Here is an 18,414-nt window from a genome sequence, read left to right as displayed (position 1 = left end):
TTGTCTGTACTGTTTGCCACCTTGCATATGATGTCATGTCCTAGACTGGAAGTAGAGTCAGAGGTTCAAGCTGTTTTTTGAGGAAATGTTGTGCAAAAAAAACGTCATGCTGTATTCACAAAACATGTTATCTTTATTACAAAAACCAACTTGTGTTCCATGTTTTTGATTTGCAAAGTTCCTTATCATCATGAAAGAATTTTTATTTTTTTTACCTTCAACAAGTGGTGTTGTCATGGTTTTCAGTGGAATATAGTGAGGTTGTGGCGCAGTTTACCATCCAGGCTAATCTCTGCTCAGTCACTGTGGCAGTCATGGAGTCTCGCCTCTGTCTATCTCCCGTCCCAGTAAGAGGAAAGGAATGCCTCTGAGTCCCAGCGTCTGACTGATAGGCGCCTGTTGACCTATTTCATGCCCTGACTTTGGAGAACAGGAAGGCCAGAAACACAGACTGAGTTTTCTGGCTCTCCTCTCCATTTCCACCTGACTAAAAAACTGCACACAACATTTCCTGGAACACAGAAGGGCAGACAGAGGAAAGGCAGCGAGATTCCCATCCAAAGCTTTGTTTGTGCGAATGACGAAGCCAGTGAGTCATTTCAGGTGCCAAATCTCTGACACTTGACCATTAATTCATCATGGCTCGTCCTCACCCATGACCCTACTGTTCTCTTAATTGAAGACTCTGTGCATCCTGCTCACAATGCACTCTGTCACCTATTGGCTGGCAGGCAGGCTAGCTGCAGTTAACCGGCTGGCGCTGGACGGCGTCCAGACACACGGCTCCTGCTGTGATTTGAAAGCTTATCTTCATTAGAAAGAAAGAAGCCAGCACAGTGCATTACTGAGATCAAGGAGCTGACTTCCCATGGAATAACTGACTGGTTTGGAGTACTGGAATTCAGTCTGTGCAATTAATTTAGATAAAATGTAAACAACACAATCGTTTCATACGCTCAGTCTCGTTAATCAGTTTTGGTATTTGTCTGAACCGGACACATCCGTGACTGGTGGCATCATCTTTTCGGGTTGTCTGTCCATCTGTTTGTCTGTCCAACCGTCTGTTTCTTCAAAGTTGGCACACTTGGACTCAAGGATGAACGGATTAGATTTTGGTGGTTAAAGGTCACCGTGACCTCACAAAATACGTTTTTGGCCACAACTCAAGAATTCAATTGCTAATTATGACAATTTCACACAGATGTGTAATTGGTTAAATTGATGAAGTGATGACATTTTGGTTAAACATGGATGTAAATTGCAACATGAAACATGAAATTTACAACCGAAAGGTGGTAATTCTAGTTAAAGTTGGTAGAAAGTCTGTTTTAATAGCTGCTGTCTCGACTCTCATTGCACATAAAAAATTCCTAATGTGGAATAATCGAATATTCTCCTTTAATCCATAATGTAAGCAGTTCATTTTATTTAGACTTTAAGAGGGAGTGTGAAACCGTTCCGGAGACATTGAATATGAATATCTTATCTGTTACGATGTTTTCTGTCACTGGGAATAATTTTCTTCTCTTCCTCCAAAAATGGTGTGTGGTGGTATTTGCGCTTTGGAGCTAGTCTCCTAAAACTGCATGAGGATTTATTCCTTGCTCAAGGAAGAAAAGCTTCTTCGTGAGCCAGTTAACTGCCCACTCCACTCCTTTTCACAGATTTAGTGCTTCTGAGGGGTAGCTATAAATGATCCTGGACCTGAGCCGGCCTACATCAAAGACAGCACTAAATTAAGACTAAGCTAACTCTTTCCCACCTTGGTCTTGGATATTTTTGATTTGTGAAAGAAAGATTTGCACACCTAGTCGAAGTAATTTTCTGTGAATACTATAAAGTAATGCAGTTATTGTGCCCTCTTGAACCAGAAAAACAGTGTATAAAAACTGTGATGCAGTGTGTGAGCTTTGTGATGGGGTGGACATTTTATAAGCTACTATACCCCTCTCTCCTTTTCTGCCGCCATTAAGAAATAGGGTGATGTCAGTGTCACTCTAATACTTTATAGATGCCACTGAGCAGCTCAGCTAGAGCACTTGGAGGTTAATTGCCTCTTTCAGGGACTTCTCAACTGTAATATCCGAGTAAGGGAAATGCTTCTTTCAGTCTTTCTTTCTCCACACTAAACATTCTCCAGCCGCTGTGTTGGTCTTGGAAACAGGTTGTTTAACGGGGGTGCAAATATCAGCTTTAGAAAACAATATTGTTTTTTCGGTCAAATAACGTTTTTCATAGCGGTGGATTTGATCTTTTTATGATAATTATTTGTGGCAGTATATCCCAGTAATATAGAGACTGTCTAACTATCTGCTGCTGTACTTTAGTAGCAGTTTCTTCCTCTTCAGGATCCTCCTGTCTGACTCCTGGCATCTAGTCTGGTGTCATTTCTAAGCATTAAACAGCTGTGGTGATGTCATGGTTAAAGAGGTGGGCGATCTAAAGATGAGTGAGTTCATGTGCTCCATCAGGGTTTTATTCACTAAGAGGGCAAGAGAAAAACAGAATATGAAGGAACAAAAAATGAAAGGTTGTACTACAGTCCCACTCCTCACTCGTCCTCGTTGGAATAGACTGATGTTAATCACATGTCATTCCTTTTTCTGCCCTGTCTGGATGATGCCTCCAGTAGTGCATACTGGTAAATAGTAATTTATAACACACAGTGTTGATCTAGTGTTAACATCTTCCATGTGACACTACATCATTTTGGAGTGCATGTTGTCCTCATTCTGTCAGTCATGGCTTCATCCTCTGTGAAGTGCACAGAAAAGTGGATCTTTGTCAAGTGCAGCTCTGTTTAGTAGCAAATGAATCTAAATGATATGGATGAAGTGCTGCATTGGTTATTGTGAATTTTACAGGACAGCAGTTATTTCTAAAGAGTGGCTTTTAACCGGGAGCCTAACCCACCTCACTTTTTCAACCACAGCTGCACACTCCGGGAATGTTAAACGGCTTTGTACCCCAGTATTTGTGCCAGTGTTGGCAGCTCCTGCCACAGTTGCTAGTTTATTCAAAGAGGGGATAGTCAGTGCAAAGTGCCTATCAATGGCAGAGTACTTAAAGAACCCACAGGGATATAGGATTTCCATCCTAAACTAGGCCATTTGTTTGTGGATTTTATGTGTGTGTGTGTGCTGCTCAGGGTGATGCGCTGTCTATCTCTGCACACAGGCTGTCTGTCTAGCCTCTGCTCTGTGGGTTTGATGATGATGATGATGTATGCATGGGAGAGACACAGGGCCGTCTTTGTCTCTCCACTGCTTAAGCTGCTTTGTGCCTGAACGCTCCACGTGCACAGGGACCTTTGTCATCCTTTGAAACAAGCAACCCCGTTGTGTCTGCATCGCCGTTTGCTGATGATTGGAAAATAAACAATAAAACGTTTTCAGCCGGCACCCTGCTCACGCCGGACATCAGTAAATACTCTTCATATCTGAGAGAGGTCTGGAAAAGGCCAGCGACCCACGCTGATGCCTTTTGAAATGCCACAGTGGAGCTCTGCTGCAGTGATGAATGACAACAGACAGACAGTGCCAGGCAGATGGTTTGCTGTCAAAGCAGAGAACAATACGTGAATAGAGTACAGTGACCAGCAACATAAAACTGCTGAATAATACAAGCATCTGAATGTGACACACTGTCCATTCAATTAGTGTCATTACATTGTGTTAACAAATCCATGGTCCCAGCTTGTCTGTATGCTTATTACATTAACCTTCTCTTTCCAAAGTCAAGCATGCTATATTGCAACTCTACTGAGGAACATTTGATTTTTGAAACTTTAAACTTCCTGAATGTAAATTTGAATCCGTGTTCAATCAGCACTGTAACCAAAATTGCAGTCCAAATGAGTCTTCTTGTTAATTAGATTTATCTAAATCTCAGTCGAACACAATTAATTATTTTCTGTCTGCTTATAATGTTTTTGTAAAGTTTGCAGATATTGTAGCAATATTTCCCTCTTTAATTTACACAGAGATAACACTTTTCTATTGCTCATTAGTGAATGTAGGTTATGGTTATTATTCATGCTTATTTAAAAAGGTTATTAAGATTTTAACTTTAAAGGGCTTATATTGACAGTATCATATTTGGGCGTTTTTAAAGGCTTCATGACTCATGATATAGGACTCAGTCTGCTGAAGTGTCTGTGTAGCTGAAATAGAGAAAGAAACGAAAAACCTTTATCTCCCATTTTACATTTCTAAATCAGACAGCTCCGTCAACTGCTTTGTGGATGGTCCACAGCAAATGTTGATTTAATCTCGTAGGTACACTTTTTCAATATGTACCTCTGCTTTTAATTGTGTTGCAGGTGCACAAGCAACCAAAAAGTCTGGTATCCCAGCTCCTAGAGAGCTCTCTTCTACCATAACAAGAGACCGCATCTCTTTGAGGGACCAGCTAAGGAGCTCTACCAATAAGAGGATGGTTTCTAGTGCCAGCACTTCCAGCCTCTCCACCCTGGCAAAGCAGACACGTAGTTCAACCAAGTCCCGTGGAGATGCAGAGGGCCAGGAAAGGGGCGTTCTGGAGGGCCAGGTGAAGGAGCTGCTGGCTGAGGCCAAGGCCAAAGATTTAGAGATCAGCAATCTCAGGATGGAGTTGCAGCGCTGCAAAGGTAAAGCCTCCAATTCACCCTCACCCAACTCTGTCTCATGGCAAGAGCCTGCTGCAGATCCAGAGCAGGGACAGGTGGCGGAGGCCCTTGTGCTGGTTGGAGAGCTGAGGGAGAAGAACGGGAAGTTTCAGAGAGAGCTTGCAGGACTTAGAGAGGAGAACCAGTCACTGAAGGAAAAGCTGCTTTCCTTGGAGGCCTCTCCTCTCTCTAGTACCAACTCAAGCTCCCCCTCCAAGCCTTTGGTGAATGGCCTACCCTCAGACTCCAACTCCTCAACTCAACAACAGGACAGTCTCCCCTGTCCTACCAGTCCTCTCCAAACCTCTATCTCTTCCAGTTCTGACATCACCAAGGACTCACCATCACCCGACTCCTCAGAGTTTGAGAAGATCCCATCTCTTTCAGAATCAACGAGCAGCGGTGTCAGTGGCGAAGTCGTTGTAGCGGGGGCACTAACCAATGCAGGAGGGCAGGACATGTCATCAGTGCAGAGCCTGACAGAACAGATTCACAAGATGGAGGAGAGCCACCACAGCACGGCGGAGGAGCTGCAGGCAACTCTGCAGGAGCTGTCCGACCAGCAGCAAGTGGTGCAGGAGCTGACGGCTGAGAACGAGCGTCTGGCTGAGGAGAAGCGCCTCCTGCAGACCTCACTTCAACAGCAGAGAGAGCGCCTGGAAATGATGGCCCAGAAGAACGATACACTCGCTGGCAGACTTCAAGAGCAAGCCCAAGCTCAGGCCCAGAGGGAAGAGGAGCTCGGTAGCCAAGGGCCTCGGCTTGCCGAGCTGGAGCAAAGGTATACCGAGCTGGTTGAGAGCTCGCGTTTCGAACGGGAGAAGCTGGTTGACATCCAGCAGCAGTTGACAGGCAGCCTTCGGGCTCTGGAGGAGGAGAACCAGGAGGCCCAGGGCCAGGAGCGCTGCCTCAGAGAGGAGATGGACAGGCTGCAAGCCCAGCTGGACAGAGAGCTGGAGGCCGGAGGTCAGGCAGCACAGGCCGCAGAGGAGCAGAGGGCGACAGCAGACAGTCTCAGGCTGGAAAACAGTAGGCTGAAAGCGCAGGTGGACATTGAGAGGCAAAAAGTTGGTGAGTTGAAGGCCATGCAGAGTGCCAGTGACAGCTCTGAGGTGCAGAACCTGCTGAAAACAGCCCACGCTGAGAGAGACATGCTGGAGGAGGAGCTGACAGAGCTGAGGCAGGAGCTGCTACAGGCCCAGGCCGAGACTGAGCATGTACGATCCACAATGTCCAAGGTAGGAGTGTTGTATGTTTATGTGTGTAACATACAGTATATACACTATAAAGGAAATACTGAATGGTAGAGATATTTTGCTATTTAAAAATGACTCACAAAATTCAGTCAAAACGTAACAAAAGGAATTAGTATTTATCACTGAACATAACATGTTGTTTGTTTGGAGACAAATGTCGACAAATATTCAAATTAATCTATTTAAAACTGGACAAGTCTCTGTTGGTTGGAGAATGTCTCTTCACAGTTCAAACTTTTTCCACTTGGTTGCTTCCATTGTGTTGTACTAAGTGATGTGTGTCAAAACCAGGGCTTGAATTGTACTGTATATGACTCACTGTTATGCTAGTAAGCTCATTAGTTTTCTTGTGTTTGACAAAACTTCCAGGAATTCCCAAAAGAACAATCTCTCCGTCCATATTTACTGTAACATTTGAAAAAGTGAGGCAGCAGTTCATTAGTTTAAAAAACAGTTGATTAACTTTTCTTCATATTCTGTACTAGCAATGCAGTCATTTTCAGGAATAGATTTGGAAGAGACCAGAATATCCAGACAGCATCTAGTACTTGCTAATGATTAAAAAATAACATAACATTTGAAATCATTTTTGGCAGTCACCACTTATTGAATGTGAACATAAGGACACACTATTTCCATTATGAGTCAAACATGACCATTAAACAGGCTTTACAGCTGGTATTAGGTCTTGTTCATCACTTCACCACCACAGCACATGAACTCATGTTCACTCAAATAGTTTTCATATGATTCTAGGGAGTCACTTTGGTTTTCCCCTTCAACACCACAAACACCAGAATGGCTGAGGCAGTGTAAGTTCGGGGTCATATTTGGGGTTGTTGATTCCAATTCAGGGCGTGTCACCATCAGCTTAGTGATGTCGTCATTGTTGGACTGTGACTGCCGTGCCAACAATAGGGTGGTCCACCAGTGTGTGACCCTCCTGAGGCACTGCCACATGGGTGTGAGGGTGAGGCCACTCCATAACTTCACTCACGAACATCCTGATCTATTAGAGCCACATGGTGTGAGGGAAAGGGAGAGAATCCTGCACAACTACATCTATTACTTATTTTAGATCACTATGCTCAGAGATCTGCTTTATGGATGACGAGAATCCTCATGGTACACTGACTTCAGCTTGTATGTAATTCAATAGTTGAACCTATGAAAACATTGATGCGGTCAGAACTAATCCAGTCTGATCTCTTATTTCCATGAGTCACTGTCACCTTGCTTGTTAGTATCATACTGTGACCCAGCGGTCATTGTCAGACATAGTTAAGCTCATGTGTAAACAGCACTGTGTGGACTCAAGCATAACTGCTGTAAGCATTTATTAACATTCACAACCCAGTTGAATGTTTACATGTACCATTGTTTCTATGTGACTTTTATCATATATGAAAATGGGCTTGACATATGTGTAATAAGTAAGTAAGTAATTGTGGAAGCTGCACCAAATGTGCAATGTGTACTTATGTGCAGTAGTCAAACTGGAAATTATGCCACCACCCAATGTCCTAAACAGGACTAAAAGTTTACATTTTTTTCCAAACGGCAGATTAGAGTCAATCCACACATTTCTAGCCAAAAGAACAACCTGATAGTAATGTATGTAACTTGCTAACACACAATATACAGTGGGTACGGAAAGTATTCAGACCCCTTTAAATTTTTCACCCTTTGTTTCATTGCAGCCATTTGCTAAAATCGAAAAAGTGACCATGTGATATTTCAGTTTTTCTTTTTTAATAAATTTGCAAAAATTTCTACATTTCTGTTTTTTTCTGTCAAGATGGGTTGCTGAGTGTACATTAATGCGAAAAAAAATGAACTTTTTCGATTTTAGCAAATGGCTGCAATGAAACAAAGAGTGAAAAATTTAAAGGGGTCAGAATACTTTCCGTACCCACTGTATGTACCTTGTTTTCATCGTGCATGTAGAAATGAAATCTCACCTGAAGAAAAAATCCCCTGCCTGAACTTTGTTTTTCAACTGTTCTTAATTAACACAGGAGAGAAAACAATTTATATCAGCCTTAGATAATTGGATCACCAGAAAAAAAAATGTATCACTTCAATATAAAACACTACTATACCATGAGATTCAAGACTGCTTTAATTACATTTTGGTCAGTGGTTTCCTCACACATACTGCTTGTCTTTTTCAACCAGCCACCCACAAATCTTGACACAGCTTTTTCTGTTGAGAGCATCTTTAATCTAATCATTTGAAAGACAGAGATGTAAAAAAGCAAAAAGAAAGAAATGGAAATGGAATCGCTGCACAACAAGGATGTCTGGGAGATTTCATAAAACATCTGTATTGAGCCAAATGTGACTTAAGTGCTTCCATCTAATTAGCACAGTGGCAGCCAGTAATTACTTTCACATGAAACACAGCCTCTTTCATTTAATCCATCACTGTACTGAACCCATCATAATCTCACAAATGTACACACATACACAGGTGGAGGCTAAATGCCAGCAGGTTCAGGAGCGGGCTGAGAGGAGGGAGCAGGAGCTCAGTGGCCGGGTTACTGCGCTGGAGGAGGCCGGGATCCACGCTGAGAACCAGGTGAAGGAGCTGAAGGAGACCATCTTTGAACTGGAGGACCAGGTGGAGCAGCAGAGGGCCGTCAACTGCCACACCAACCAAGCCGTTCTGGATATGGAGAGTATGTCCTTTCACTGGCTGTTCAGTTTTCTGTGCAGACTTTTAGTCAGCAGTCGAAAATGTTATAAAGAGAAATAAATCAGTTCAGTGTTTTCCAATTTTGAGCTTGCGAGAAAATATTAGAAACACCTCCAAAATGACCATAAAGTTGAAATGATACCACTTTTAACACTTCCAATAATACCTGTATATTATAATCTCCATGGAAGAAGGATTTATTCCAGGGCTGCATTAGTTTTGGCCATGTGTATTCTATAACTAACCTTACAAACTGGAGTGAGAATCAGGCAGGAAAATGAGGCCATACTGTAACACAGCTGTCTCTGACTTGCTAGTGGTGCAGTTGGCAAATATGAAATGGGTGGACACACTGTTTCCACAAGCTGTTATGAATTATGGCAGATGAGATGGGTCTGATACGAATATTATTGCAGTAATGAGAATAATTTCAAGAGTGATCTAATACAGTCCAGATAACTGTTACTTTTATAGGAGCATTTTTGCTAAAGATGGTCTGCTGTATCCTCACACAGAAAACTGTTTGATTAATTGTGAATGCTGTGTTTGATTACTGTGAATCCGTCCTGAATCTACAGTACGTTACACCTGTGGTTCTCAAACAGCTTGAATAATTTGTCATTGCAGATCTTGTCAAAAAGCTGGAGGAGCAGAAAGCTGAATCAGACCGACAACTGAAAGTCTTGGGTAGACAGATTAAGGTAAGGAAGTTTCAGTAAGAAGACAGATGAAGCTCATATAACGTCTGTGATGTGTTATTTATTTATTTTATCAGAAATTTGGCCATCACAGGCTAAAGACACTTAACAGTTGTCAACAAAACAAAAATGATTGAGGTTGTTTTAAAGATAATATAGAAGAAAGTTTCAAATTTCAAATTAGCGGTGTCACTTCGCTACTTTGATCAGATCTACCTTTGTTGCACGTCTGTCTCTTTTCCTGTCTCTCTCTTTTCACCTTGTGAAATAAATAAAAAATAATAAAAGCAAAATTGCATAATAAATTAGGCAGGGCCTCTGAGTTATGATTAGGGCTATAGCATGACACTGAAGCCGGGAATTAACTGTAGCCATAATATTGTGGTTGAATGATGAGTATTTTGAACAGAATGGGCATACAGAGGGACGGACGAAGAGTGGTTTATCTTTCAGTTGTGTATTCAAAAGTCAGTATGGAAGTTTTTATGCCTTTTACTGCCATGATTTTGTGTGGGGTGAGTGAGTGATACTAAAAAGAGAATTTTAGGTGGAGTACTGTACCACTTTAAGGCCAGGATGATGTTCTAGTGCTCCGTTTTTTGTCTTTTTACCAAAATGTTCGACCTTGGAGGCATCTGTCCACCGAGTATTATTCCAGTAGCGTCCAGTTGGGCTGTTCAGACAAGCAGCTATGTATTTTTTTTTATATTCTCCCATGAATATCACCTTTGTTTTCAGTTTTTTGTTAGAAATAAACATTATCAAGAGCACCAGATACCACTTTCCTGGGTTTCGCTGTCATCTCCTTTTTGTACAGTGCTCTGTTTGATCCTTCGAACCCCCTCTCCTTTCTGTCACGTATCTGCCTGATGGACACACAAGTCTTGGTAGATGATGAAAAAACATTCGAAAAATTATAAATGTAGCTAAAAGCCATAACTAAAAACAAGACTACAAGGTACTGATTTTTGCCTCAACAAAATTGAATATAGGCCTACATATTTTTGCAGTGTCTTTTGCCTGCTTCAATGCAAAGAGCAGCTGTTGTTCTGCTTCTCTTTTGGAGTGTTTTTCTTACTGTTTCATTAAAGGGGAAATCTAGAAGTTCATATAGTTTTTCCAGCCTAAACTATAAATGTTGGTGTCTTCAGTAAGTACACGAGAAATTACATTGTTTGTGTTTCATTTGTTTATCAGAATTAATTCATCAGCTGTTAGCCTTTAGTTTAGAAGCACTCAATGCTGACGTCCAACTAGATCCAAAGGGTCCACAAACAGATCCTGTGTCTGTATGACTTTGCATGTGTCTATACTTGCGTCTTCCTGTGCTTCATACTGTATATCCATATGTTTCTTTCTTTAGGACGAAAAAGAAGAGTGGCGTCGGTTCCAGGCGGACCTCCAGACAGCAGTGGTGGTGGCAAATGACATCAAGGTGGAGGCTCAGCAGGAGCTGCGTACACTCAGGAGGCAGCTGCAGGAGGAACAGGATCGCAGTGCAAAGCTTTCTACAGACCTGGAAGCCCTGCAGGGTGTCAGGTACCATATCCACCATACTGCTTTTTTTACAATTCCTCCCACTCCACCAATCTCCCACCTCCCGCCTCCCCTGTTCAGCATCGGGCTGCAGATCCTTTCTCTCTAAACACAATGTGGACATGAGATACCTGCCAGAGTCTTGCCATATCCCCAATCTACTGTTTTAAACATGTGATACAAACAGTAATATATTATAAATTTAACTCTCAATAATCTCTTAAGAGGTTTCCAAAAGTTGTATCTGTTGTAAAAGCAGGATACAATATTTACCTGGATGTATTTAGTGTTTAGACATTATTGGGTTCATGTCTTGGTATTTCACAAGATTAAATCCTCAGAGTTTCAGTGTTTAGGTTTCTGGGGTTTGGCAGACTCTGTTGGTAAATTAGCAGTCTCCTGCGGTATTTCCCTCTGTGTATTCTACTCCTTTAAGCTGCTGCCCTCTCTGTCTCCCTCTTCCACACTGAGCATTGCCCTAAAGTGACATTCAAACCTCACACTGCACAATAAACTACAGAATATTTATTAGAGGAATTATTATTATATAAGAAGGAAAGATGTGCTCTACGCACAGATGCTGCTTTGAAGTGATTTACAATTCAACACAGAAGCAACTGTAACTCTGTCAATATTTCACGGCAATTTGTCATGCTTTTTAAGAATTTATGGAGTGTCGTCGCACTGTGGCCATGCAGTAATGTGATTGATGTACTTATAAAGAGAGTTGCATTGGTTTTTGTGTGGTTATACTGTATATATAAGTGTTTTTGAGCGTGCAATTGCATCGTGTTTTTGACAGTGTTGTCCCCTTTCATAATCATGCCAGGTCAATACTTCCTGTGGCAAAGTCTGTTTAGATTTGCTACTGTATAGCTCTCTGTTTATTTGTTTGGCCAGTCATGGTATAGTGCTTAAAGAAAGCAAATGATCTCTAAACGATTCTACTTGAAACCTATTCAGTCGTACTATATCACCTCACAAACCTCATGAGAGCAGTTTGAGTGTATAAGAAATATTTGGTTTAAAACCAAATATGACTTGTTCACATTGTATGCAGTCCTTGTGAATTTAGTATATTACTTTGCTAGTTTGAGGCCATGGATAAAACAGCAAACTTTCCCCGAGATTAGCTGTTGCGCTGCGTCCGCTCCCCACCTCCAGCAGCTCCCTGTGATGACCCTGTCAAAGATGCCCCTCTGACAAGCCTCCTTATGTAAAGTCCAGGTGAGTTCCCTGCCCTGTCAGCCCTCTGTCAGCCAGCCTGCATCCCCTCCTCTGTGTGCTGCTGCTGCTGCTGCTGCTGCTGCTGCTGCTGCTGTTCACTGACCTTCCTATCTGTGTTTGGCTTCGTGTTGCTGCTACAGCCTGTCTCACTCTGTCCGTCTTTCTGTATGCCGGCTGATTGCACCTTCAGGACTATCTAATCCTTCTGGTTTGCTTTGCCTTGTTCTTTAAACCTGCCGTTCAAGTAGATGTATCTGGTGCCACCTGCTGTTCTTTGAATGAATAATCCTCCGACATATTTGGTGAGATAGCAGGATGGGCTGCACCGCATGATTGGATTAAACTCATGCTATGCATCATGTTCTTCAGATACATTTGCATAGCGTCTTCATCAGCGAGTGAACTAGTCATAATAGACATTATGAGTGACCTTATTAATCCTATGAGGTATGCATGGAACGGAGTTTAAAAAATAGGCCAGAAGTTTCCAGCGGTCTGCTTTTTATAGTATCAAAGTTCAAAAAGAAATATAAGATCTCAAGATTTGCTGCACATGTACAATGCACATACACATACACAGCCATGTTTAAATACAGTATAAAGTAGTACATCCTCCTTCTTCTTTTCTTTCAGATTAAGCACCGGAGCCACTTTTGATACCAAGACGGCAGTAGAAGGGCACTAGAGAGGTGCCCTCCACCACGTGAAGACAGTGTTATTGTTGCACTTATTAACTTTCTCTGTCATTCAAAATGTAATGTTGTGAACCAGTCTCATTCAAAGCCACAGTGACCAGTGTAGATGCAGTACACAAAGAGTCTTGTGATACAGAGTCTGGCTTGAATTTCTTTACATGTCTTATGGAACCTTTTGAATAATAATTCTGTATTTTTCTTTCTCAATGAATGTATTCTTTGTTTGTAGATTTTCTTGACCCGTGTTAAAGAAACGAAAGACATCTTTTCATACTGTGCAAAGCTGATTTGTGCCTTTTTAGAAAGTTAAAGGATAATAATCTGTTACATAAAGCCCAAGAACAAAGTAACATCAGAAAACTTAAAGGCAAGAGCAATGCAGCAGAATTGAGTCAAGTTGATATTATTAAAAAACAGCTGGCTCATGTTTTTTATACTATTTCTCTATCAGTCAAATTACTTTCACGTTGGCCTAAGTCTGCATACTTTAAAGATAGACATTTATGATCTGTTGAAAGAAAAACAACAACCTCACTTTAAGATATAAGTTTGGTCTTTGGTCATGAAATGAAACTGAATGCAGTATCATTATTTATCCATTAGATGGCACTACGGAACAGATAATTACCATACAGGTTTCTTCAATGTGGATATACTGGTATCATTTTCTCTGTTGCTGTTGTATATGTACTTTTGATGATTGCTATGTAACCAGGATGAGTTTGATTTCAGCAATGCAGGCAGATCCAGAACACTGCCAAAATTAGATTTTAAGACTGCCATAAACACAAACAGCCGTACCTCAGAGTCATGTTTTACTATCCTCAAACATACCAAAAGGTTAATAGACCATTTTGACACAACAAATAAGAAGATTTCTTAAATGATTATTTTTCCACTGTCGGATGAGTTGAACTCATTTTCTACCCTTCCTCTTTTCAGCAACATCCCTGATAAGTTCATAAAGAATCAAACACGTAGACCTTTTAACTGAACCTCAAAAGGACACTCAAAGCTCTGATACCTGTTGATCAATCTTAAATCACTATGTTAAACATATTGACAGATATTTTCAGCATCCTTTTGATCCTCATGGTGTGATGTTGCTTACTTAAAAAGATACATCACTTACCACATGGTTGATTTATTTCACCTTTGAGCCAAACCCATACACATTATCCGGTGTTGTTGTAGTACAATGGCATGTTTCAGGATCTCAGGTTCCATTTAGAGAAGTTACATTTTTATCAAAGAAATTCAATTTGTGCATATTTTATTAAAAGCCATACTGCTCTACCAGATAAGGTATTGGTGCTCAAAATGTAAACATTGGAATATGCTCAAAAATACCATCTAGAAAAAAAGAAGATGGTAACTGTTTAATAAGTCATTTTCTGTCTATGGTTAAGCCATATACAAAACAATACAGTGAATGTGTTGTTAATTTATTGTGCAAAGAAAGACTAGAAAGACTGGTTCTCTGCCTGTGAAAGAATACATAAAGTGTACCGTATGTCTGTTTGACTGTTGTTCATTAGGCAAACGAATAAATGACATTACACCAGTCCAACTGTGGTTGTGTATCTCTTTGAGTCTACACTCTTTGGAGGTGAGTTGAGTGCAAAGTTAAAGACACAAATTCCTTACTTGTCATTCATCACTGATAAAGATAGTCCAAATCCCCTCACTCTGTAGCCGGGAGTCCAATGTCCACCGGGGGGCAATGAGTACAAAGTGCCGTGATGACCGGACAGCTCAGATTTAGTGTTCCAAGTTTAAATCTGCAGTTGATCATTGGTTATTGACAGTTCTTCAGTTCAAACTTTGTTCACATGATCTTGTCAATACACTGAGTAAACACTCATTCATTCTAATCAGCAGATAATCTCATAAAATAAATAGTAAAGTAAGGGGTTTTGATTCTCATCTCCACAGATGTATGTATTGTGTATGTGTCTACACAGCAACCCTGTTCATTTTGTCTGTTAGGTCCCAAGGTGACGAGGAGAGGGTGTTCGACTTCGATATCAACCGTCACTGGTGCAGCATCTCCATGATCCCGACCACGACCTCCGACGCCACAGGAGATGCCGACTCAGAATCCGGAGCTACTGTCAAATCCCTCATTAAGTCCTTTGATACTGTTGGACAGAGTGAGCACCGAGCACTCCAACACCACACACACACACACACACACACACAGTGAACCCCAACACAGCAGTGTAACTATAGAGAAGAACAGCTGATGAGATCTCCAGCGTGGATTTCTGTCACATCTCTTCAGCGAAGTCATGAGTAGTTCACTGTTTTGGAGTCTGTGTGGCCTGGGCTGACCTTTGGGACAGTGTCAACAAAAACTGGATATAATAGCCATCATAAAGGTAGACCTTATGGCAGAAGAGTTGTATTGGATTCCATTAGGCTGTGTAGTTGTACCTAATGAAGTGGACACTGCATATAATCAAATAATAAGTAAACATAGCTAATAATCTAACCAACAAATGAATGCTGTCTGTACTGGATACTACAAATTGATTTCAGGATGAAGAGAGGCCAAACACTTGGATGTTATTCTGCTCCTGGTTTTAAGTGCAGTTCTCTCCTTGCTTCTTTTTATATTTGTTTAATCTCAAGCTATACTGAAGACTGAAGAGTCATTTTCTTTCTGCCTTACAGTTCTCTTTCGGTACAATAATCAATGGGTATATTATCTTGGCTTCCAGATGGACCAGGACACACAGTTCAAATGCATTCCTCTCCAAGAACCCCGCTGAGTGGGATCCCGGTACGCACTGCACCTGCTGCTGCTGTCTCCCCTATCCAGGTATACACTTAGATATTTTCCCTCTTCAAATGTAAAGAAAATAACTTCCTACAAGTGATTCACTGTTACACACTCTGATGTGACGAGATCTCTGTTTTTGTTTTATATTCTTTTAGAGACACACGTACATAAAGCCACTTTCAAAGACATTAGAAAAAAGAATCCACCATGGAGAGTTCTCTCATCATCATGGTATGTAACACAAATGTGGATTTAGTTGGAGGTCATGATGTTTCATTAACATGTTTATCCATATTTAATTTATGATTACAAATAAAGGGCCTCTCACACTGCTTTTAGGGCAAAGCACAGCCAGCCAAAGTGCTACTATGAGTCAGATCGTTTAAAAATGGCTGAAATGTTTACACAGAGAGTTAAATAAAGATGTGTCATCACCCGACTTCCGTTGGTTTTGTGGGTAGTTTTATGATTTGATTCTCTGAAAGCAAATACTGTAAATATGGTGACTAAACTCTTAAAATGTCTGCATCTACAGTCAACAGATGTTCCAGCTCCTTCATTCATAAGTTGACTGAGAAAAATACAGTAACATGTGCACGCTAATGTCTATAATGCATTATAAACAGACTTATAACGCGTTATGATCTCATAGCATTGTATAACTAACTATAGCAACTATAGTTATAAGCATTCAAATATTCATAATGCATTATAACAAGAAACATAACACATTATAAAACATTTTATAACGATCTCTAAGGTCAAGTTTTCGAAGGATCATAGTGTACTGTAATTCCCGTAGTTGTAATACATTATCATTTTTTTTATAATGGTTTGTAATGCGATTAGAAGTTGCATGGACATTATAGAAAGCATAACCATGTAGTGTGCTGTTTCAGTAAAACAGCAGGTCAAAATTTTGCGTTTCTTCCATGATCTTTTTAAACTGTCTGCCTTCTCTCAAGCTGAAAACTTCACCCCTCAGTTGCTAAAGTATAGACTTGTTTAGGCAGGACAGAGGCCCTCCGGCAGCGCTATTTAGAGTATTTTGAAGACTGGGATGAAAACGGAAGGTGGCAGGGTTTTCCTATTTAGGACCCGTGGACCATACTTTGACATTTCTTAAAAGATTTGAAAAATCTCTGACTTTTTAGTCCTACAGTAGCATGAATTTGCTTTCCATTTCCAGTTGTTCATTTTTATCTTTTCAAAACCTGCTCTTGAATGTTTATACTCACCCATACTTTTTTTTGCAGTCCTACTACTGCAACAAAATAACTAATGCATCTTACAATGTGTTTATAAAATATATCATGATCCCTCTGTTTCTGACTACCGCAGATAAGTTGTCGGGTTGCGGGGAAGACCTGAAACCTAACAGCCTGATGAGGAAGAGTCCTTCTCTGGAGTCTGTAATCAAACCCCCCGCCTCCCTCAGCAGCCGCACATCATCCTTCAGCTACAACCGAGGCAACAGCAAACTTAGGTTGGCTTCCCCAAATGATTTTGTCCAATTCAATGTTGGATAATTCCACTTGTTTAGCTGTGCAGGTTTCATTGGAACTAGGGGAGCTAGCCTTAACAACCTTCCTTAAACAGCAAAACATTTGTTTCCTTTAGCCTAAAATTAGAAAACTTTTTTATAAACTATAAAAAAGTTTATATAATGACTTCTCTACATGCAACACTTTGGTGGTTGAAATACACAGGAAATCAGACAGAATGAATGTTGTGAAACCAGGTTTGTGCCCTCTCTAACACATCTGCAATCGCACACACATGCTCTGACTAATACAAAAATGCAACAGAACAGACGGTGGAATAATCACTTACATTACAAAAACTTCTGCATTTCAGTGAAACAGAAGTTCCTCCTTCATTCCTTGATAACAGGTTTGGTGTTAATGCAACTACTACTTTGCAACATTGTAGGGTTTTTAAGTAACAACATATTTTACTACAATACAGTTTTAAATATTCAAGTCCAAGTTGAGCAACTTTAGAGTTGTACAACATTAATTACCCACGGTGTTGACACAGAGTGTTCTTATCAGAAGGGGAAGAGAGACGGAAGTTAAACAAACATCTTCCATCTTCTGACCTCTGGCATTAAAGGCTATGATGTTCCAGTACAGATCACTCCCCCTTTGAGTGTACACTCAAAAGTGACCAATTGTAGCACTCCACTTAGTTAGACCCATGCTCAACTACCACTGCAACCAGTTGGATTTTTACATGTTGTCACACAGAGCCAAGCAGCAGTGAGAAGCAGTCAAATAATATGTCATCACACAGGACATTACCCTCAGCTTCAACCAAATGATTATGTACTGTTAACATTGATAAACACTACTGTCAGTGTTACTGTCTGTCCAGCAGCACTTCTTCTTCCTCTGGTATCATGACATTATTGAGTTATATTATTGAATCAATCTATCTATCTATCAAGCTGTGTAAATGCTCTCACATATTTACATCTTTGTACATTATTAATGTAAATGCGTGGAACCATATTGCAGACCTTCACACAGGCCTTATCTCTCAAACAGCAGATCAGCAGCAGGACATTACCGTGTTTGGTATGGTTTCAGGCTTATGTCATGATAAAGCTAATCTATCACTGCTGATGAACGTATACGCACCCTCTGGCCCCTGTGAAATGAGTTTGGACAAGGCCTTGCAGCTTCTGGCCTTGCGGTGACTTAAACAGAGAAATAATGAATTTAACAGCAGAGTTGCTGCAAGGTGTGAAATGTTCACCATGCTCAGAGCAACGACCGTGTCTTGTTGTCTTCCCATGGCCTCAGTTCCAGCACAAACCCCCAGGGAGCAGACCCTCTGAATAAACTTCAGATATGCATTTCAAACAATCTG

The 18,414-nt window shown here is 40.9% G+C and overlaps 1 protein-coding gene across 3 annotated transcripts in view; it reads left to right on the top strand.

Annotated features, from left to right (window-relative positions):
• The window catches only part of specc1 (sperm antigen with calponin homology and coiled-coil domains 1), a 61,797-nt gene that overhangs the window by 20,462 nt on the left and 22,921 nt on the right, over positions 1-18,414 (top strand). For 2 of the 3 annotated variants that reach the window (XM_054625891.1, XM_054625892.1), the window contains 5 exons: positions 4,322-5,883; positions 8,375-8,582; positions 9,227-9,300; positions 10,661-10,836; positions 12,694-14,314. In XM_054625891.1, coding sequence (XP_054481866.1) covers positions 4,322-5,883; positions 8,375-8,582; positions 9,227-9,300; positions 10,661-10,836; positions 12,694-12,745 — 2,072 coding nt within the window. In that variant the 3' untranslated portion in view covers positions 12,746-14,314. Of the gene's footprint in view, positions 1-4,321; positions 5,884-8,374; positions 8,583-9,226; positions 9,301-10,660; positions 10,837-12,693; positions 14,315-14,744; positions 14,909-15,478; positions 15,580-15,695; positions 15,772-16,881; positions 17,027-18,414 lie in introns of those variants that run through there. The other variant, XM_054625890.1, reaches the window with a different exon arrangement.

This window comes from Anoplopoma fimbria, chromosome 24, assembly GCF_027596085.1.
Source record: "Anoplopoma fimbria isolate UVic2021 breed Golden Eagle Sablefish chromosome 24, Afim_UVic_2022, whole genome shotgun sequence".
Taxonomy (NCBI): Eukaryota; Metazoa; Chordata; class Actinopteri; order Perciformes; family Anoplopomatidae; genus Anoplopoma; species Anoplopoma fimbria.
The sequence above is the reverse complement of the archived record's forward strand: the minus strand, read 5'-3'. Positions and strand labels throughout refer to the sequence as shown.